This window comes from Polyodon spathula, chromosome 2 (genome assembly GCF_017654505.1).
Source record: "Polyodon spathula isolate WHYD16114869_AA chromosome 2, ASM1765450v1, whole genome shotgun sequence".
Lineage (NCBI taxonomy): Eukaryota > Metazoa > Chordata > Actinopteri > Acipenseriformes > Polyodontidae > Polyodon > Polyodon spathula.
The window spans coordinates 74777947-74800002 of record NC_054535.1 but is presented as its reverse complement, the minus strand read 5'-3'; the positions used below and the strand labels follow the sequence as shown (position 1 = coordinate 74800002).

Here is a 22056-nt window from a genome sequence, read left to right as displayed (position 1 = left end):
TTTCTCTGCTGTTCTGAAGACACAGATGTTTGCTCTGTACTGCAACTGATCTGTGAGACTTCTCCATTTGCATAACGGTTGGCCTTTGGCAAGAGTTCAACACAGAACTATGCAATCGTCCTGTAGGCTTAAGCAGGATAAGATATTTTAATTGCTTGGTGTGGGTGGGATGGTGGTGGTTATGAAATGAGAATACAAATCTGAACGGAGGATGATGTTATTAGTAAGGATGGGCACTAATATCGATAATTTCCATATCGCAATATCATGGGATTTAAAAAATAACGTATGCTCACAGATTTTAGCAGTATTAACAACAAAAAACGAACAGTTTAATCAAGTTTGTTTTATATTAATATACAACAAACCCAATGCATACCGTTCGTGGTCAGTCTCATGGGCAAATACCACACACGAAAGTATTATTTGACCACTGTGTACGCTGCTTGCACCAAGTGACGCCACCTTTCAGGATACCAGTATCTCAATTTCCAGTGATTGAGCAGTTTATTTGAAATCCTTTATATTGCATCTTTTCCTTTGCTGTATTGAATGGTTTTAAAATATTTTCCATCTGAATTCCCCTACCAGCCCCACAGCCTGACTGGCATTGCATGGCTTTAGAGGCCCTCTTTGTTCCAAAAGCATGAAATGAAGATCAGATTCAATTTCTTTCCTCAAAGGATTTTGCAGTGGTCTGGTGTTTTTTTTTTTTTTTTTTTTCCTGCAGAGTAATGTACAAGTAATGGAAATGTAAGCTTAAAAGGCCATTGCAGTTTCTCTGACTTGCGGTGAGGTCATATCGAGGATGCTGGAACGTTCCTGGTACTGTGCAGTAACTCCTGTTCTGTACAGACTGAGCTCTCCACTTCCCCCTCTCTGACCTGCAGTATTATGTGCCTTACCTGTGGAACTCCATCCCATCCCCCCACCCCAAATACACTGCTGGGTATTCAAAAGAGTCTTTCCATAAGTTGATACACGGTGGAAGTAAATATATGGAAATAAGTTGTTTTGTTTTTAAAATGCTGTTTGTGTTCATTGTTTTGGATAAAGTCCACTAGAGCTGGTTGGTGTCCATAATCCTTGTTATTATTATATGTTAGGGCTGTCAGTTAAGCCTCCAGATAGCAGTCGATTTAATTCGGCACACAAAATCAAATCGGTCAAATAAATATCGCTGATTGTACCGCCCACTTATATTTCGCTCCATTCCTCTACCCCCGATGTGATTTATTTTAATGTCATTGCTGTTGAGTAAAAGTTTGTGCACAACAATTAAATGCAAGGGGTAATTACGTATCAGGAGAAAAAAAAAAAAAAAAAAAAAAAAAACTCAACGTTTGCAACAAGCCTAAAGCAAGTTTTACATACGACAGGGGTGTTACTAAAATATTTATTCCAAACAGATTACAGTATTTTGGAATATAATCTATATAAACTAGACACAGGTTTATGAAAAGTGTCGTTTTATTTCGTGAGAGCTGCAGCACCACACATTGCATCTTGTTAATACTCTACCACCTAACCTTCACGATCTGTAAAACACACAATGCACAAAACCCTGCTAATAATAATAGTAATAATAATAAAATGATTTACCTAGCACAACATGCATACCCGCTATAGGTCAAGCTGATCGTTACTCCAAAATTGCGCTTAACACCAATGATTTTTATTTATTTTTTTAACATTGAATGTTGTTACATGTTCATTACAGTTCATTTTGAAACGCCAAAGAAGGGCAAACTGTATGCAGCCAGTTTTCTTCAATGTGCACAATGTATTTACAGGCTGTTTGCCAGGAAGACAAGCCTGGCGTCCTGTTCGGGATTCAAGGCGCCGCACTTTTTGTTTGTTTACATCTAATACACAGAGGGTCGTACTTGCAAAGCATTTTCAAAACCGATTCGCTGGTAGGATGGGACCGGCAAGTCAGGTGCTAGTTAACAAGCAGGAAAAGAAGAGAACACCCACTGCTTGACTGGCAGAAATACTGTAAATAGCAAGGCAGGGTGTTCGTTGCAGTTTCGTTAATAAACTTAAATAATGTTATTAACAGTGCACGTTACAAAAATGTAATTATTGAATCAATTATCCAGTTATATCGATGTATGTAATGAGGAATGGAATCGATCGAAAAAATGACTTTCGCTTAAATCGTAGCAGCCCTATTATATGCCCCAATGTTATTATTATTATTTATTTTTATGTGGGGGAGGGGGCTAAAACGTGTTTAAAAATGTGACGTGCTTACCAAATGGCATTCAAGTGCCTTTGGGGTGGAGGGAGAACCGCATGTGCCTTTACAGCTTCCAGAATCCTGTCGCATTTCATTGCAGCTGCAAGTGTCTGCAATATCTTCATGAAGTGTCGTATCTATTTATTTTGTAAAATTAGCTATTCATTGATGAATGCCAAATTTGAAATCATGATTTGTGTGGATTGCTTTGCTATTACAGGACAGTTTATACACATGACTTTTTTTTTTTTTTTTTTTTTTTTACACAAACCCTGAAAGTCAAAATTTGCAATTAAAATGTACTGTAGTTTGATGTCCAACCAAATTAACCCAGTAAAACTCCCCTCAGTAAGTTACTTTAACTTATTTTGTCACCCAAACTGTAAATACCTTCTTAAATAATTATTAGTGGTGGGCAACAATATGAAAATGGTATGTTTATTTGTTGTCCAATGGCAATTTGAAATGGATCATTCCTGGATTATGACTAACCCGTGTATTCCAGATAAATTGGACCCCTTTTACACTTTTCAATTTCCAATTCTAGCAGTCCATCTCAAACTCAACGCTTTTTATTTGTGTGTGTGTGTGTGGCAGTTTGGTTTTATTGTATTCTTGTTTTCAGGAAAAAAAAAAAAAAAAAAAAAAATTGAACAAATCCTTTGTTTGGGTGTTGAAATGTTGCCCTACAAATTGGGGGGGAGGGAAGCAGTGTGTTACAAAGGGTGAGTGGCAGAGCTAGGCTTGAAGCTAGTGTAAATGTAGCTTCAGGAAAAGAATGGGCCTCTGTTCACTGGGGGGGGGTGGGGTGGGGGGTCTTGCCTCGGAGTATTTGTGATTCATTGAAGGCTTTAGCAGCACTTGCCCCACCCACCCCAATTTTATGTTTTGATAATGTTCTTCAGATTTGCAGAGCTTTAAGGCAGCAAAGGCACCGTGCATTTTGAACCACAGGGGGTTGTCTGTACAGAACTACAGATGTGAAAATAAACTGCTTTAGTACTTTAGAAACTTTCTTTTTTTTTTTTTTCTTGATTTCTCAAGATATCCATCAGCCTGCTTTAGTTTCTGTGACTTTGCTGGCGAGTTACTGCGTGTGCTTGCCAGTGTTTGGGGCATTCCATTGCTGACATTACGATAGTGTTTGACCTGCAGAACTCAAAGTAAATTCCGCACCCATCTGTGGAATGGAATATTAAACGACTATAAACATTTAATTCAACATACAGTAAAGCCGTTTAGTTCTTTCTGCTGCACTGCCTGGCATTAAAGCGATAAAGCAGTTTCTTAATGACCATTGGTGAGTATTATTACATTCTGGGTATGTGTATGCCTGACCAGATAAAGTACAGTCCCCTGTTATGTAATGTCATTTCACACTTCACATTATTTTAATAATGCTACTTTTATTCACTCTAGTTTCATTGTGCTCTGTTGAATACAAGATCACATTGTAAGCCTTGGCATTCAAAACTGAATGTTATTTCAGGAGTGTTACTGCTGCTTCTGTAAAATTGTGAAAGAGTTCACACTTCCTAACATTGCTAGGCATATAAATAGCTTTGTTTTACATGATTGTGAAATCCAGTGTAGATCTTGGATTAACTTGGTTTTAATTATTCAGATTTTAAAAAAAGGATCAACAATTGTTTTAAAAATCAAGTCTGTAAATAGAGCAGATGGCCTTGTCCATGTGCTGAATATAACGGCAAAACCAGAAATGAATGGGATCACATCTGTGCTGTGTTTCAGATCACTGTGAATTGCAGTAATTGAACTTTTGAAGAGTGTGAAACTCCAGATTCTTGTTTTGTTAGCTTTTTAGCTGCAAAGTCAGCAAAAAAAGAACAAGACTTGCCTTGTAAAGAACCAGCTGCAGGGCTCATTTTTAAAAGCTTTCAGCCTGTTATTCTTAACGTTTCTGTTGTCAGGATGGCATAGGGGCTTGCTGATAGATGTTTCTAAGCTTTGTTTTGGGAGTTTTTTGTGGTTTTTGCTGCACTCTATCCGTGACAGGAAGAGAATTTAGTTTGGAAAGTATACAGAGGATGCTTTGTGCAGCTGGAATGTAGGCCTGTATACAGTAACAAATCTGTCTTTGATGCTACCCTGAAGTACCCAGCCCCAGCTTCCATCTCAGGTTTTTTAATTAACCCTTTGCGTTCCATTTATTCAGGCATGTCAGGTCCAATTGATTTTCACACACGCCGTTTAAAATATTTTTTTCAGAGTGAAACAAGTTTAAAAGGCATTGAATCGCAAAAGGACACTCGGTACTGTATCTCCAGCCAAGCCCACCCCTTGTTCGCTGTGTTTTGCACATACCTCTTTATAGACTTGCATACTGATAAATCCTCTTCTGATCACTCGTTTTATCACCAAACTCCTCAATAATGCGATCCAAGTCATTATTTTCTTACTATAACATCTCAAAAAGCTCTGCAATTGTCTGTGATATTCTTTGAGTGTTGGATGCAGAAGCAGCTATATCCTTTGGCTATGTCCGTGTTATCTATGTGATGCATGGGGCTATCAGATACGCCCTGCACCCCCCCCACCCCCCCGGGTTCATTCGGCTTCTATAGGTCTCAAGAAAAAACGACTAGAGACCTGTGCTTTTAAGTCTTTTTGATGGTATCGGACTGGAAAGGGAAAATTGTAATGTTGGACCTGGTCCAACATTGGACTGCAAAGCATTAAGGGGCTGTGTAGTTTTTGATGTCTGACGACCCGCCTGCAAAAACATGTACATTTTTTTTCTAAATTTCATACAAAATTGGAAAAAAAAAGTTTTTGTTTTAAACTGGTTTTGATCTGGTTAGTGCTAAACATTCGTGCTGTACCCGACTTGAATGAAGGTTCCTTCCAAGCATGTGAGCAGTTCAGCTGGAAAGATCAACACGCAGCCTTCTGCATCAGTGTTACACATTGCATAGTTGGAGTTTGAGCTAATGTCCCTGCTCCTTTCCTGGGCCCCGCAAGTGTTACCATGAACATCTGCTGCATTGAACAATATTCTTAAAGAGATTCTGGTTGCCAGGCTTCAGCTGGGAGGTTTGCTTATACTTAATGGTAGTTAGCAGACCAGGCAGCTGTGTTGGGTCTGTGGGCTTCATTTAGCAGATGCAGAGCTGGTGCATGTTGTTTTGTGCTACGGTAGATGTTAAAAGATCTTTATTTGTTATTGATCACTGTGCATGTTCAAGGTTGCTTTGCAGTTTGTTTAGGATCTCCCTGTTGCAGTAATACAGTATACTGTGGTGTTGATGCTAGGTTTTCCATGCTTGTTCCTCTTACAGTACAGAAAGTATACTTTTAGGTTGTTCTGATGTGATGATTCAGTGGAAGTGGTACATGCTGATGAAGCTCCGGACAGGATGAGTGCAGAAAGTATAGTGCCTTTTTTTCAGTCTCATACAAATATTAACCTCAGTTAAGAAGGAATCTTTTTTTTTAATCTATTACTTTTTCTTTTTATATTGGCAAATGCAGTGAAATGTTTCAGGGTGCAGAGTGTCTTTTTTTTTTTGTCTTGCATTGTTGGAGGAGTTTACTCTAGCCAATGAAAATACATTTTAGATGTGGTTTTCTATTTAGAAGTTTTCTTAACTACAAAGTTTTCATATACTTATTGTGCAGTTGTTAAAGACATCAGTTATGGAAATAACAAAGGAATGATTGTCTGCCAGAGACTTTGTCCTTGTGGATATGTGAGCTTATTGAGGGCTATTACAGGTGCTTCTACAGAATGTTACCTTCAATAAAGCGAAGATTATGAGACTAATCTCCTTGCAATTCCAAAACTGTCTATTTGAACATTACAACAGAATCGAATGTTCAGTAACACAGAGGAACCCTTTGTTTTCACCATACCTGTAGTGCATACTGTACTGGACCAATACATTTGTTTTAGCCAGCAGATTTGCATCCATTCAAGTTTCCGTTGTATAGGCAGTAGTGGTGTGTTTGAAAAAGGAGTGGCTTTTCATTATGAAGTGAAAACAAATACTTCAAAACAAATACTTTTCCTTGGTAGTACAGTAAATACAGTGAAATATGCTTCATTAGGAAACACTGGTTAGCTGTACACTTTGCCTTTTTAAGCTGCATTAAAGGGTTTGTTTCATTTTGTTTTGTTTGTTTTATACTTTAAGAAAGGCTTCAGGAGAATTGGGAATACAGAGAGGCTTTACCAGTTAACATTCTGTATGAAACTGGCATCAGGGGACTTGTACTGTAGCACCAACAAAGCACCTAATTATATCCCATGAAGCTTGCAGACAGCATGTACATAAACATACTGTTGCAGGGTTTTCAAGATAAGCTGGTGACCAGTGCGATCCACCACTTAATACTTTTAGATATTGAGATTATTTTTCAGGTATTATCATTCAGTCCATTTTTTGTCATTATTGTACTGTAAGGAGATTATATAAAGTATGTAATAGCTATACATATGCACCAAAAAAAAAAAGCCTATTTATTTTGCCATGATATTGTAAAGCTATGTACCCAGGTGCTTGTTGGAGATATTGGGGGTTCATGTATAGAGCTAGCTGTATGCTTTTAAGAAGAAAGGCATGATGGGATATCAGCTGATAAAAAAAAATACTTAAGTGCAGAGAGATGCTGCATATTATTAATACCAGCAGAATATGGTAACTCCAGGGTCATTCAACAGTTGTGATGGACACCAAACATGTGAATACTGTTGCGTAAAAAAAAGAAATTGCTTAAAATTAACTATTGCATTCAAGAAATTTAGAACAAGAACAGTGAAAAACTAAAATAAATACACTTAACAAAGAAAATAGTTCTTTGTTTACAGTCAGGAGTTTAACAATGATTTAATCGCGCCGCAGATTCCCCAGTTCGATGAGGAGTTGATAATATCTCTTCAGCTGACAAAGCAAGCACAGTAATTTAAGACATTATCATAATAAAAAAAAAAAAACAGTAATATAGCGTGAGTTTTGTACTAAAGCAAGGTCAGCTGTTGCAGGGAAAACAAAGTTTTATTTCTCAAACTGACCAGAAAGGTGAAAACAAAATGCATAGAAATACTTGGGACTGTAATTAGGAGGTGTACTGCTGGGGGGAAAAAAAACAAAAAAAACCCAGAAAAACTAAATATTTAGAGAATTAAAAATGAAATGTACTGCAGCAAGCTTACTTGACTGCAGTAAAGTAAACTGCCATTCACTAATTTTAGCTCCTTTGGCTAATGAAAATATCTACCATCTATAACATGCTGTGGTGTATTTAATATCGAAAATAGCAGAAGAAACTTGCTGCAATTTAAACTGTTTTTTCCTGAAAAATAAATGGTAACATATAATTGTAAAAGATGTCTGTTGCAGTACATGCTGTCAGATCAGATCTTGACTAATGCTGAGTATGGGAGCTGCAGCATGCTGTTTCCCATATTACAGCTGTACACAATTAAAGGTGCATTCACCAATTCCACACACATTTCCAGTCTTGTATTGCAGGGGCCTTGATGCTCAAAGTACATTTATTTTTTCCTTGTTGATCTTGCTTTGCTGTGAGCAGTGCTGAACTAAAACTCCATTACACTAATGGAGTACTTTACAGACACAAGCAGACCACTACTAGCCTAGCACATGCTTACATCATCTAAAATGTGCCATTTTAATTCCTTTTTTTCAAAAAGTGACAGGGGACACCCCAATCCCACACTCTTCCCCCATCGGCCGTATGTGCCACCATGAGATCGGTGCCCCCTACGACCTTGGAAGTGCCATGTACCTTAAAACTAATTGAAAACCCTCACTGTAGCCTTGATTTTATTACAAAAAAAAACAAAAAATTAAACCGCTGAAGCTTTCTGTTTAATCCCTGTTCTTAGAACAAAATGTGGTTGGTAACATAGTCAGCACTGTGTTATTGAGCAACCGGAACCTTTTGACACTCTGTACCCGGATTGTACTTCTGCTGATGGCAATGTGGATCACAGTTTAGCTTGGTATTTGCTCTGGTTTGTGTATCATTTTGGCTTTTATAAATGTATCCAGAATACCTGGGACATTGTCTATCAATGTAGGGAGAGCGAGAGAAATTAGAGGACCACTTAAAAGCTTACTGGAATCTTGCTCTCCTTTTAGGCAGCATTAAATGAAAGCACTTTGCAATTAATGCACATAAGAATCTTTGGATAGTTCAGAGATTCTGTTAATAGTACGTTCTCACAGTAGCCACTGGTAAGCGCGAAGAAGTTTTAAAGATTATAATATAATAAACTTTATGATTGAGTTCTAGAAGCTACTTTAAAAGTATGAAGAGTGTAATTGTGGTAAAATAATATTGAATACAAGTAAATTACAGGATTCCAAAACCATTTTGAAAGGGCAAATTCCATTTAGTCCACATGAAACATTGCAATGTTTTCACTCAATTTAAGTATCTTTTAGTAAATGTACCACCATATGTTGAGTATATTTGTACAGTACTTTGATGGTGTTTGAATGATAACATGCTGTTTATTCTTTCTGAAGGGGGACTTTTCAACAGGATTGCATTTAACATACATACATACATACATACATAAGTAAATAAATAAAATGGTAACAAAAAATACATCTTGACATCTACCACAAAAAGGAACCGAGGTATGTAGGAGTATATTTAGTTTGCTGGTCTTTTCTGGAGTTTGCTGTTTTATTGGACTATGTGCGTGAGAGCATGCACATGTGTGTTTCATTACTTGATCGCCTCAAGAGACTGCTGTTTAAATTGGCAAATCTTATTGGATGCAAAGCATGTCTGCTGACTGGATTAGGAGCATGTAGCAGAGAACCGTCCCACTGCGTAAGGAAAAGCAGAACCCAACATGTTAGAACGGGGGCCAAAGCTCTGAAGTTCACAGGGTTGAAAAGAAAAATGGAATGTGTTTTTGATTTGTTGTTCTGAGCTGTAGATAATTGAAAATGAGTACTCTGGTTAAACATGTCCCCTTTGAGCAGCTGTGATTTAATTCCTGTTGTCTAGAATTGCTTTTATATAGAGGTTTCAGAAAAATTACCTTTTTGAAAGCATGTTTTAAATGAATTAATAAATACTTTGTCAGTGAGTTTAAAAAAAAAAAAAAAAGGTCTAAGTCTTGCTAGATTTAAAGAATAGGCAAAGCAAATCCATAGTCTTTCTGCAAGGTAGTGTGATCTGTGCTAATTATTAATTTTAAATTTTCCCTACTTATGATCCCACCATAATTATCAATTGGCAGAAAATATTTTTTTTATTTTTTCAATTAATCCGTTTTTAAAAAAAAAAATATTTTAAAAACCTGGAAAGTACTGAATCCTAGTTCCACCTAAATTGTGATAGGAGGGATTGATTCATTATTTGCATTTATGTTTTTTTTTTTTTTTTTATGTACTACTTTTTTATTTTGAAGCTCCATTAACAGTTTTCACAGGCCTCCTAACTGAGTCATGATTCCATTTTGTAATGGTAACATTCTTTTTTCGTGCGCCGGTAGAACAGTTTTAACAGTCCAGTAAACTGCATTTTGCTGCAGTTCATTTTTACCTTTTATTTTGCTTTAAAATGTACATTAAATAGAAAGGATTTAACAAATTATATTCGTTATTGCACCATTATCTTGTTCTGTGGTTTTAGTTAAATAAAAAATAAAAAATAAAAAAAAAAAGTTTTTAAAAAAAATTTTTAATGCTACTGTACTGCTGAGGCCCCTTTTTAATATTAGTGTGATCATATGAAAAAGATGCTTTGTTTGTTGTAGATGTCTGCACTCATTCCAGATACAGTACAGGTGGGGATTTTGTGAGAATTGCATTGCAAAAACGTTAAAAAAAAAAAAATCCAGGTTGAGACCTTGTGCTCAGTATTTAAGCTTATGTGACACTTCACTTTCCAGAGCTGTATTGCAATGCAAGCAATTTTAGATTCTTGCTAGTATTGAACGTTGATTGCACAGAACATCTGCAGATAAAAATACTTCAGCGGTTTAAGGAAGTGCAGGAAAAAAAACGTTCTCCTTTGGACAAAGTTTACAGTATATCTGTAGAACTGAAAATTACTTGTACTGTAGCTTTTATTGAAACTAATACATTTATCTGTAATACATTTCTCTGAAACTCATACATGTGGCTGTGTGCAGTAGTAGACTGGGCAGTGCAGCTCAGAGAAGCCGAAATAGTTTTTGCAAGCATAGACAGTTAAATATCTCAGGGTAAAACAGGGAAATGAAATTTAATTCTGTGAATTGTAGTGTTGTACTCTTCTGTGTCTGTTAAATATTAACTTTGAAATGAGCTTTCAGTTTTACACGTTTAATGGCCAAGGATTTGCTCAAATGTTTGTTACAACAAAACCAGCAACACTAGAAAGACAAGTAGCAGGGAAACATTTGATCCAGCATGTGAAGTAGGTTGCTACTCCCAAGTTATTTATTGAGCAGAAAGTGTGCTCTTTTGCAGCTGGTGTTTCTAAACTTTCATACTCATTAATGTAGTGTAGATGTGTGCAGCTCAGAGGGAGCTTAAACTTTATGAAAACCTGCATTTCCTTCATTGCAATAGTCAGTGAGCATACAGCTTCTCACCTTTATGTACCTGTGTATTTAAAAATAAAAAAAATAATAATTTGAAAATAGCAATCCTTTAAAAGGTAAATGAATGTTCTGTAGCAATTTCCTTATGCCTGTGTACAATTTTAGTTTAGATTCTGTCCAGCCCAGGGGCTGCCTTGCGGAAGACTAATGTACCTCTGTGAGGCTTTTGAACCTCGGAAATGTCATTTGGTCCGCTATCGTACTTTCAGAAACCTTCCTCTATAAATGCCAGTTTAGCTGGAGGGAAAAGAAAGGCAGCCTGCGAATGAAGACTGTTAATTCTCAGACATTCTGACGTCTCTGTACTGGCAGTGTAAAGTCGCAGAGGCCATAGGAAAGGAGTTTAAAATTAGCAATGCAAATGCAGGGAACATTATATTGTGCTCTTGCTGATTATCAGTTCTCTGCAGTTTTAACATTTAAAGAACTACAAGCAAAAAAGGAAAATAACACACAGCTTCTGGCATTGACGGATATACGTTTTTACTGCCTTGTAAAGTCATTAGTAAGACAAAGGATAAAGTTAGTGAAGTGGCAGTGTGGGGTGGGGTAAATAAGTAAAATTTTCCTTTTAAATAAATTACTCAGTTTTTCTTACACACAGTGCCTCCTTGTGGATAAATAATATATTACTCTGTTTATAAGAGGTTTTTATTTAATACAGAAAGTCTGTATTGATAATGTGTATTGCTCTGTTTTCTACTTCAACAGTTACTTTAAACACATTCATATTTGGGTAATTTTTAAATAATCTACTTGAGACCCCAGTTGGTTGCTTGAGTGTCCTGTCCATACCTAAGCTTTTTCCACAGCAGCTGGACCACAGCCTCACCTTGCATGGTGTTGATCCATTGGTATTCAGTGCAGAAGGGCCAAATTTAAAGGTGCATTCCTTTTTGCTCCCAACTGGTGCCCAGATCCTGCTTGTCTTGCCAGGATAACCAAGCCCAGTAATTGGCAGAAAACTGGAACAGAGCTACCTGATTGGTTGTGAGCACTGCCTTCTGTAAAAATAGACCTGGAGGGTGAGTGTCCTGAAGCTGTAATGTGTAATCAAAAGCCTTGAACGTGGAGTAATCTTGGTCAGAAGACCTTTTCTGATTTTACAGTAGGCCTAATAATACAAAATAAAATACCCTGTGGAGGTCGTTGATATTGGATTTACACAGTTTCCAAGGAATTTAATAATCAAGTAAATCATGATTACTGTCAAAGAAAGCCTTATGGCGGACTGCAGCGAAAGTATGTCCTGCCTCTGTCAAAGCTTTGGGGAAGATTTTTCCCGAAATGTCTATGCAGTGTTTCGGGAGACTTCAAAACAAGCATACTTCTTGAAAACAGGTACGTTATTCCTTGCAGTATTTTTTTTTTTTTTTTTTAAAGAAATGTAAGTATATAAGCAACTTGTTTGTGAGACACCTACAGTCGTTCTTGGGCATGTAATTTACAGTTATTGAAGATACGCAATAGCCACAGCTATTTTACACTGAGTTTGTTCACTGGAGATGGTAAAGTCTTGAACCCAACTCAGTTGAACTGCTGAAGTCCTACACCTGCAGTAAATCTGGTTTCTGCGGTAGTGATTTCTAATTTTTGTTGTCCGTGCCTGTCTTTTTAATTCTCCACAACTTCAGTGCATGGGAGAGGATGCTGGCACTTACAATATCAGGCGCCTTGTAAACTGCAGTTATAAATATTAAGAAAGTAGAAGGGGGTGATAACCATGATAATAATGTTTGTCCTACACCACTCCTGTACCTATCAAAATAGAGGATGCACTGCTGCCTCACACATTGACCATGTGGAGAATTCTGTCTTGAGAATTACCTCTGAAAAAGCGACTTCTGGGTTCTTTTTAATGTTCTGTTTTTAGCAAGCTGACCTACTGGCCTCCCGAAGCAATGGAGTCAGCGCCCTGGTTGAATAGTAGACGCACAGAACAGTGCATGACAGTTTTGCCCCTGTTCATTTACTGAAACAGCTGCGTGGGAGGAAGAGTGGCGCGTTTTCTTTTCTTTAGAAATGTCCTTTTTTAATTTTTATATATTCATTAACTTTAAAATTGGTACTGCCTGCGTGTTCAATATATCATCTCCTAGCACATCAGTCCAGGCATAAAGTAGAGCTGAATTGTGTGTGTGTGTGTGTTTCCTTTACTGGCACTAAATAAGCAAGAATTGGGAGTCTTGCTGTAACAGTTTTTAGTTAAGGAAGGCAGTTTAGCTACTTGGCTGCTATCATTTCCTGTCAGACTTTATTATATATTTTTTTTTAAAAGATCATTCATGAAGGCAGTTTCTCCATTTTATTTTTGGCTCGGCTATGATAGTCCACATATTCAGCTGGAAGTTGCTGTACAGTTTGAAGAAATTGTAATTTGTGACGGGGGGCGGGTGTACAATATATACACTTAACAAAGAAATGCGGGAGCTCATGTCACAGTAGGAGTGTGTTATGAGATGGAAAGGCATCAAATTCAGCAAGAGGTTGTGTTAACTAGGAAATCCTGGAATTTATTAAATTAATACTAAGCTAGACACTTCACAGCCATGGGTTTATTTTTTGGAGTGAGTAACTATCAGAAAAGCGGTGGCTGAAACAACATTTAGTTTTCTTTTTCTAAAAGCCTTGGTGGTTTGAGGACAGTGTTTTGAATTTGAAGCTCACCTTATTCTAATCGGAGGTTTTTTTTTTTAATTCATTTTTTCCTTTTTTAATATTAAGACTTATGTTTCTAGACTTTTCCACATGCAGAATGTGTGTGTTGATCCAGGTATAACACAGATGTGGTTGTGATACTGGGATGAGGTGGATGTTTGTAATCAGATGGTGCTCTATGCAAATGACAGCCAGCAGCACACAAATGTCGGAACCTGGCGAGTTGCAAAGAACATTTGGTGTCCTGATTTGGAGGGACGGTTCAGGGAAATGTGTTACCTGATAGGTCTGTGCATTTTTGTCATTTGTTTGTCAACTGATCCTATACGCCTGGTGGCAGGTGTATCAAGTCACGCTGTTACCAAGAAGCAATCCGATCTCCCCCTTTCCACCTCTCCTGTCACATCTGAATAACTGTCACATGTACTTCAGAAAAAAAAGCCTTAGTCAGTTTCTTATGCATAAAGTATAGTAGTACCATTTCTGTTTAAAATGTTGTGTGTTTTTTTTTTTCTTTAATATAAAGCATACCTATCAAACATTTTTATGTCTCATCCAGTATTAACTTGATGCCTTTAAATTAAAATATGTTGGATGTGATTCCAGGAACTCTGTTTCCTAGAACTCGGTGAAGACGGATTTACGACAGTGTAGAATTTCCCCTGCTGTGTGAAAGGTTAAACCTGCACTGTAGATGATTTTAACCTTCAACAGAACACCTTGTGGAAGAAGTAATGCTTGGGGCTAAACCATAATGTTAACAGTTTTTTTTTTTTTTAATGTACTTCTATTTATTTAAATGACAGAATCCTGGTTTGCATTAACCTATTTTGACTGTTACATAAACCATCATTTTTTATGTAATTTATGCTTGAACAATATTTGATTGCATTAGGAACTTCAAAAACCATTACTTTCTTGACTTATTCATGAAACAAATATGGACTGCAGACCTTGGCTCATAGTGGGAAACTATGGCCCCTTATGGAAGAATTGTAGTTACCTGTGGCTTCGGGCATTATAGTCCCCCGTTTCCCACTATACGCCTCTTCTACAGTCCATATTTACTATATAGATAGGTCTGTCTGTGTCTATCTCTCAACCAGCAACAACTGTAGGGTTACCCAGGATATATTCAGTACTTGTGTTGCAGCACTGTTAAGAGCAACCTGCAGCAGATGGCGCTGTCACCCCTAATACCTACCTACTTTTTTTTTTTTTTTTTAAATATAACTTTTTTTTTTCATTTGTGTGTGTGCAAAAGAAAATCTGTCATCTGGTTCGAGATGTGCATTTCTGGGCCGTTTGTTTACTGTTTTTTTTTTTTGCACATGCCATAATATAAATTGTTGAAAACAATGCATTGGGAGGATGTGCTGCTGTTCACTATGCTGTGTGCTCATTGACACATCATATTCACCACACAAAGCTAATCGAGCGGTGTGTTGTGCACATGTGATATACATTCCCTTTTTATTTAGGATTAAGTAACCCTGCGATGTTGAACAGTGGTTTGTGCAGACTTGAGCACTATTTGCACTTCGTGTTTTAGAGTGTGCTCCTACTGAAAGTCACACTGTGTTATTACAGTCCTTCCTTGCTTTGCAGGAAGGGAGCACTTACAGGGCTCAACAAGGAGTTCATTTATAAATCGGAAGTTTCAAGCACAAGCCTGCACAGTTTTAATTTGAGAGGGGATCCAACAAATTGCTATATATATATATATATATATATATATATATATATATATATATATATATATATATATATATATAAACCCAGTGTGGAAAACGTCCAAACTTGCAGGTTTCCACAATTGTAAATTCTAAATTTTTAATGTAAAACGACCTCAGGTCCTGTAAACATTAATTTATTTTACCTCCTAGCCAGTGTCTTAAACAATAATTTAAGACTCCCATCATGCAGTCATCCAAGGTTTTTGATTCCAGTCCCTTGTAATTGTAAGAGATTGAAATGCAGTGTAAGAGTATCTTAAATATACTGTACCCTGAATCCAAATGGCATATTTCTAAGCCTAAATTGAACTTTACACAGAACTTTCGTAACATTTTTAGGCTGTTTTGAATCTTTCTCTTTGTCTCTATCTTTCACTCTCACACACACACTTTGTGGTTTCTCAGAACATTGATAGGATTTCCTGCCAACATTTAGGATTACACAGTTTTTTGGAAGGACATTTAGTTTTACAGAAATGGAGAGGTGTGTGCGACTGGTCAAATCAGAAAACTGATGGTGGCAGACGGACTTTTCCCTGTGGGGTGTCAGGCATACACTATTCTGACGGGCCTATGATAGAGCTGGACTATATAACGCTTATCACCAGCCTCTTAGGGGAGTGTGCAGCTACTATTGACACAGACACAGGAACCAACAGAGGCTGTTTGTTCGTTGTTTAAAAATTAATTGGTCATATGCAGCCCATGAATTTCCTAGACTCTGAGTGCATTTGGCAAATTTGCTGTAACGTGGTTTGGTTTTTTCCTTTGCCATCAGCGTCCACACTGCCAGATCTCACAGAGCAGTTCTCTCCTCCTGATGAGGCGCCGCCGATGCTTGTGAAGTTGGTTGAGGCGATTGAAAGAAAAGGTAAGACCTGTTTGTTGTTGTCGGGTTACAGTAACTACCAGCAACACTTTGTGGACTCGACATTTTTCTAATGTAGTAGGCTACATTTTGTGTTTTATTACATCTCCACAATTGCTAAAGAACGTGCATACAGTCTTGTTGCAAAGCCATACCATATATAATCTTTTTTGTAGTTTCAATTATTTCACCTCATTTGTGCACATTATGATTTTTAGCGAGAGATTTCCCTTGAGTGTGTGTGTGTGTGGGCGTCAGTCATTAGGTGTGTATGTAGTTTTATAACCACATTGTTTTCTAATACTGACAATGAATTGATGCCTATGATGACACTTGAATGTACAGTGTCTGTTTCCAGGTTTTGCAGCATGTGTAAATGGGTTCTCACCTATCTGCTTGTACTTTCTATCACTGTCAACACTTGAGTTTGAAATGTGTCCCCAGCCAGCTGTAACAAGCCTGTCTAAATTTGTTCATTCTTAGGTCTGGACTGTCCCACTCTCTATAGAAATTTTGGCTCAAGTGGTGGTGCTGATATCCAGGAGTGCTTAGAAAGTGGTGAGTATCTGCATAACACACTCACTGTTTGTCATGATGCTGCTGTAGTACCAGATAAGTAGTCTGGACAAGAGGGACTTCTGCTGCTGCAAAATAAATTAAATTGCCATCAGGTGGCGCTGTTGGAAACAAAGCGCTTCTAATCCTGTCTGATGACCCCTGATAAAGCACAATTTAAATAAAACTGTGCTGGTTATATCGGTTGAGAGATAGCAGATGTCTTCTCTGGACATACAAAATTTTAATAAGGGATTTGAGAGAGGTCAAAGCTGTTGCTGTGAGGGGGGGGGGGAGAAAACTAGTTCTTGAGGTGACCTCCACAGAGTATAGCAGCTCTTGTTTACAGTTGTGTGGGTGTTTTTTGAGACGGCAGTGTTTTTTTTTTTTTTTTTTTTTTTTTCTTGAGACACTATTGTTTTCAAATAAATATGTTTTGTCAAGGGGATCAAATTTTGCTGATCTCATGGATGACTAGACGGATTCCTCTGTACTGCACATAACTATAGTTTTGCCAACAGTCTACATGTACATGTGTGTTTTATAAACAGTAAAGCAGAGGTGTCATGCAGTAGGGCTGGTGTTGTGGTTGCGTGCAGTGCCTTGTTGTATGTCAAATGTATATTGGAAACTCTTAATCTCCTTAAATAAGTACCCTGAATATAGTACTGTATGCATTCATTTTTAAATTTAGTTGGTATACAGACATATTATCAGATGTAGGATTGACATTGCATATAGACTGCAGTCCCCTTTCTAAGTAGGTTCATTTAAACTTGCACAATTGTCATCACTCCTGTGTTTTGCCATTCTTTTTTAAGTAGATCATGATGATAAATCATACTTCCAATTTTAATTTGGCTGTGTATTTGTTCATTTTACAGTGGATATGTTAAGTAGCAACCACTTGCATACAAAAAAACAAAACCCAGCCTAATGGCTAGTTTATTTACTGTATTATAATTATTACTACATCTGCCTTAATCTTTTGACATTGAGAAGGGGGTATTAATATCTTACCGCTATGTGTAACAATTCTGTTTTCACAAAATAAACATAGTCATTATATATGTCAACATAGTAAAGTGTCCATAAAATCACAAGGGTATTGTCAAAATACCCAGTGTGTGATAATTGCTGGTTTGTTGTTCCTCCTAGACGTTGCTTCGGTTGATATTGATCAGTTTGACCTGCAGACGTTGTCAGATGGTCTAAGGAGGTATCTTCAGGATCTGCCATATCCTGTTGTTCCAGCATCTGTTTACAGTGAAATGGTACATGTAGCACAAGGTAAGGATTCCGTGACTTCTCGTGAAACCTACCCCATTTTAAAACTGTGTGCAAAATAAACATGCAAGTCTCGAGTTTGTACTTTTAGATGTGGTGTTGTTTTTTTGGAGGATGGACGGAATTCCATGTTGGCCATGGTAACCAGAATACTGACACTGCTACGAAAATGTTATTCTCAAAGTGGGTGACTGTCTTCTTTAATCTGGGAATATGTTGGAATTCTTATTTCAGAAGTAGGTCTGACTTAAGTCAAAACCACAAAAGAATAAGAACAAAAGAATGGTTACAAACGAGAGGAGGCCATGCATTGTAAACTTTTAACATTACTTCCCTTGATTTAAATTCAACACTTTTCTCTGTGTATCGGAGCATCTTGTTGGTCTTTTTAATAGCTTCCCCACATTGTCTAGATGAAGACATTACTGAGTCAACATAAACTTCTAGGTCTGTGTCATAGATTTCTTCTTTAATTTCAGTGTCTCCCATATGATATTTATAGTGCTCATTTTTATTGCCTGTGTGCAGTACCTTAGACTTTTCTATATTAAATGTAATTTGCCATGTGTTTGCCCAGTTCTGAATGCTGTTGTTGTATCATCTGCAAATTTAACAAGTTTGCTTACTATATCAGATTCTAAGTCATTAATGTAGATCAGGTCCTCTGCTATTCCTAATACTGATCCCTGTGTACTCCACTGGTTACCTCGCTCCATTTTGCGATTTCTCCTCTAATCAGTACTTAATGTTTTCTGCATGAACCACTCCAAAATCCATTTGCATGCATTTCCTTGAATCCCTATTGCGTTCATTTTAATAATGAATCTTTTATGCGGGACTGTATGGGTTGTGCATATAAATTTAATTGTGCTTTAAAAACATACCTAGTTTGAGTTGGGTTACAGCAACTTTGCTTAAGCAGTCTGTACCAAAAAAAACCATTAATTTACGGGTTCCTTGAAACAACATTTTAAGCATGTAAACGATTTAAAAAAAAAAAAAAAAAAACTGTATGTGAATAATACTTATTCTGCATACAATTGGAAATGTAAAAAGGTATTTGTTTAAACTAATATATCATCCAACTTTTTTTCAGTTTCATGAACTCACTGGCATGTTAGTGTAACTGCTCAAAGTCACCCTTGTATCCAAAAAAAAAAAGCTGTATGACTTTGTGTGCTGGTTAAAGATTATCAGTGAGGCATTTGGCATGAAAGCAGACGCACATGTGGTACATTATGTCCTAAAAACTTAGTTCTAACACACAGCAGTGGTTTGTAATAACACAACTGTGGCAAAATACACAGAAGTACACACATTCTTGCAAAAGCGTTGGCTCTGTCACATGGCCGGAACAGGATATCTGTGTGGTTAAGCAGATCTAATCTGTGTTCAGTGTCTATGGCAACCTAATCGGCTGCAAAAGTACAGAAAACTCAGACTACAGCATTAACATTGTGGTTTAACCAGAATATATATATATACATACATTTTGGTCCAACCCCTTTGGACTTCAAGATTTTTATTTATTTATTTTCAAGTGCAAGAGAAAACGTGTGCAGGCTGATGCTGGGTTGATAACCTAATGGGCTTTTTATCTCCCCTGCTACAGATGTGCAGAATGTAGAGGAGTGTGCCCAGTTGCTGAGGAGAATCACCCGGTCACCAAACGTGCCTCTTCAGTATTGGCTTACTCTTAATTATCTGATCAAGCATTTCTGCAAAGCCTGCCAAAATACCAGCAAAAATCTACTCAGTGCAAGGGCTGTTGCTGAAATTTTCAGCCCTCTGCTTTTCAGGCATCAAGCAGCAAGGTATGTGAGATAAGCTACTTGGGTATTGTCTTTGTTTTAAATTCAATTTGACGTTGCCTTAATATCACTTCGGCAAACATTTGTCATTATGGGACTAATGTGCTTATTTTTATTTACATTTGTTTTGTTTATAGCTGCGATTCAAATCCAGAATATCACACAAAGATAATCGAAGTCTTGGTCACCAGCGAATGGAATGAGAGTCAGGCTGCCCCAGGTAAGACAAGTTGGCAAACTTTCCTTCTCACATTTTGCTGCTCCTAGTGGCTATGAAAATGTCTTGCAGAATGTTCAGTTGTATGACTATAGTTGCTGCAATTGGTGAAGTTTTCATTGGCGATACCAGTACCTGGAGATAAGGGATAAGATGCCCTGAAACCACACACACATTTTGCCTGTTGTCAGTTATTGAGAAAATACCAGTGGGGCTCTGATGGAAGATCAACAGTGCAATTCTGCTGCAGCAGAGGGCACTCTACAGTTGCATTTAGTGCAGACCTTGGTCCATTTGAGGCTGAAGCTGCTGATACCTACTCTATTACAGGGTTCTTGTGTACAGGCTGTGGGTGTAAGCGTCTGTTGCTCTGAAGTCTGCAGCGGGATTTGTATTCAACTACAGTCACCTATTGCCTGCTAATCACAATATGTTCCTATGTGGACCAGTATATGTAAATTAATATTTAGTAATTTTGTGTGGGACATAATTTGCATTCTGTTGGTGTCTGGACTTTGTATGAGCCTAGATTGCATTTCTGGGTGGAGTGTTTTCCAAAACATTTCAAAAAGCAGATCTTACTTATTCCAGTATTCTTAAGATTACTTGCTGGCTGATCTGGAACTGGAACGAAGGATTTTAGTCATAAGTTCTTGCAACTAATTCCCACATTGACCTCTTCTTTTCATGAGGTTATGTTTCGTATGCACATTGTGTGCACCCTGCCTTTTTACTTTTGTTGATCATAATACAGATTAAATACTTGCATCTACTGCCCAAGGTAACATTGGGCAGTCCAGGTTAGTGTTTATCCGGGTGTGGTAAAACTTCCAGCAGCTATGAGCTTGGAACTACTGTAGCTTAATGGAGACTCTGCACTATCTTGACTGTAGTAATGTATCTGTTTGAAACATGCATGTGATTTTTATAGCTGCTGTTTTTTCAGTGCTAAAAAAAAGAACAACATTGCATGCAGTGTGCAAGACTTAGTTTCCATACCTCTCTGGTGCTTTGCACCGGAAGCTTAGTAACCACAGAGTCAAACTACTAACTGCAGACGTGCATATGAGAATGCAGGGCTCTGTCTGTCTAGGTGAACTGCTGGTTTTGTTGGTGTGTTAAGCATTTTATTACCTGTCAGGGGCTATTTTTATAGTCCCTGTTGGCAGTAACTGTGCTCAGCTGTCAGTGATTTCCACCTGTAGTCTGGCCTGAGCAAGGAGGATGGAAAAGCAAGGAGCTTATTACTGGGTTAGGCACCTTTTTGAGAGGGGAAAGAGCATACAAGGAAAACTTTGTTTCTATTTTGTGCTGAACTAGCCAAGCTGCTTCCTGCGTGTGCGGGGCTGAGGTGATCTGTTTGTCTTTCAGATACTTTATAGATTGCCCTCTTTGCAGCCGGTTACAGTACAGCAGCTATTTTAAGAAGGCTTAACCCTCACCTTTGGGTTGCCCGGAATCGGAAGGTTCGTTCTACAGTGAATGCTTGTCAGCTGATGACAGCTTTCACTTTAACTCCCTCCCCCTTCCTACTGCTGCCTACCTCCCCCACCTAAAATCCCGGCTCAGCAAATATTTGAACCTGGGTAAGTTAATGATCAGACAGAGATCGCTATCAGTAGTTTAGGGCAGTGCAAGCCACTCACAGCACTGGTACCATATTCCTGCTTGTATTCGTGAACATGGAAATGAGTCCACCTCGCAGGCTCAAGTTTGTCTTTAACTAACTCGAAGCAGTTTCTGTGCTTTACTGCACTAGCACCTGCCATCTAACGGGATTACAGCGTTTTAATTAAAAGCGCTTCTTTTTTTTTTTCTTCTCCCCGCTTATGAAAGGCGGATACTTGTTCTACTGCAACGCCAGGAAATTGAAGTGGATTTATTTCATTTGTTGTGGAACTTTATTTAATTCTTCTGGGATTGTGGCATTTTACAACTTTTTTCATTGAGTGGAGAATTTTTTATTTTTTTTTAAACAAATTTATAAAGGATTTCTGATAAACCTCACAAATGCACAACTTACAGTGTAAGTGAACTTTTGTTGCTTACGGTTTTGAATACCATTTAATTGCTGAGGACGTGTCATCTT

At 37.7% G+C, this 22056-nt stretch overlaps 1 protein-coding gene across 3 annotated transcripts in view; it reads left to right on the top strand.

Annotated features, from left to right (window-relative positions):
- The window catches only part of LOC121300582 (phosphatidylinositol 3-kinase regulatory subunit alpha-like), a 38031-nt gene that overhangs the window by 5295 nt on the left and 10680 nt on the right, over positions 1-22056 (top strand). The window contains exons 1-6 of one of the 3 annotated variants that reach the window (XM_041229181.1): positions 11952-12176; positions 16008-16100; positions 16581-16655; positions 17811-17942; positions 19552-19753; positions 19888-19970. In XM_041229181.1, coding sequence (XP_041085115.1) covers positions 12035-12176; positions 16008-16100; positions 16581-16655; positions 17811-17942; positions 19552-19753; positions 19888-19970 — 727 coding nt within the window. In that variant the 5' untranslated portion in view covers positions 11952-12034. Of the gene's footprint in view, positions 1-11951; positions 12177-16007; positions 16101-16580; positions 16656-17810; positions 17943-19551; positions 19754-19887; positions 19971-21573; positions 21994-22056 lie in introns of those variants that run through there. The other 2 variants (XM_041229173.1, XM_041229190.1) reach the window with 2 other exon arrangements.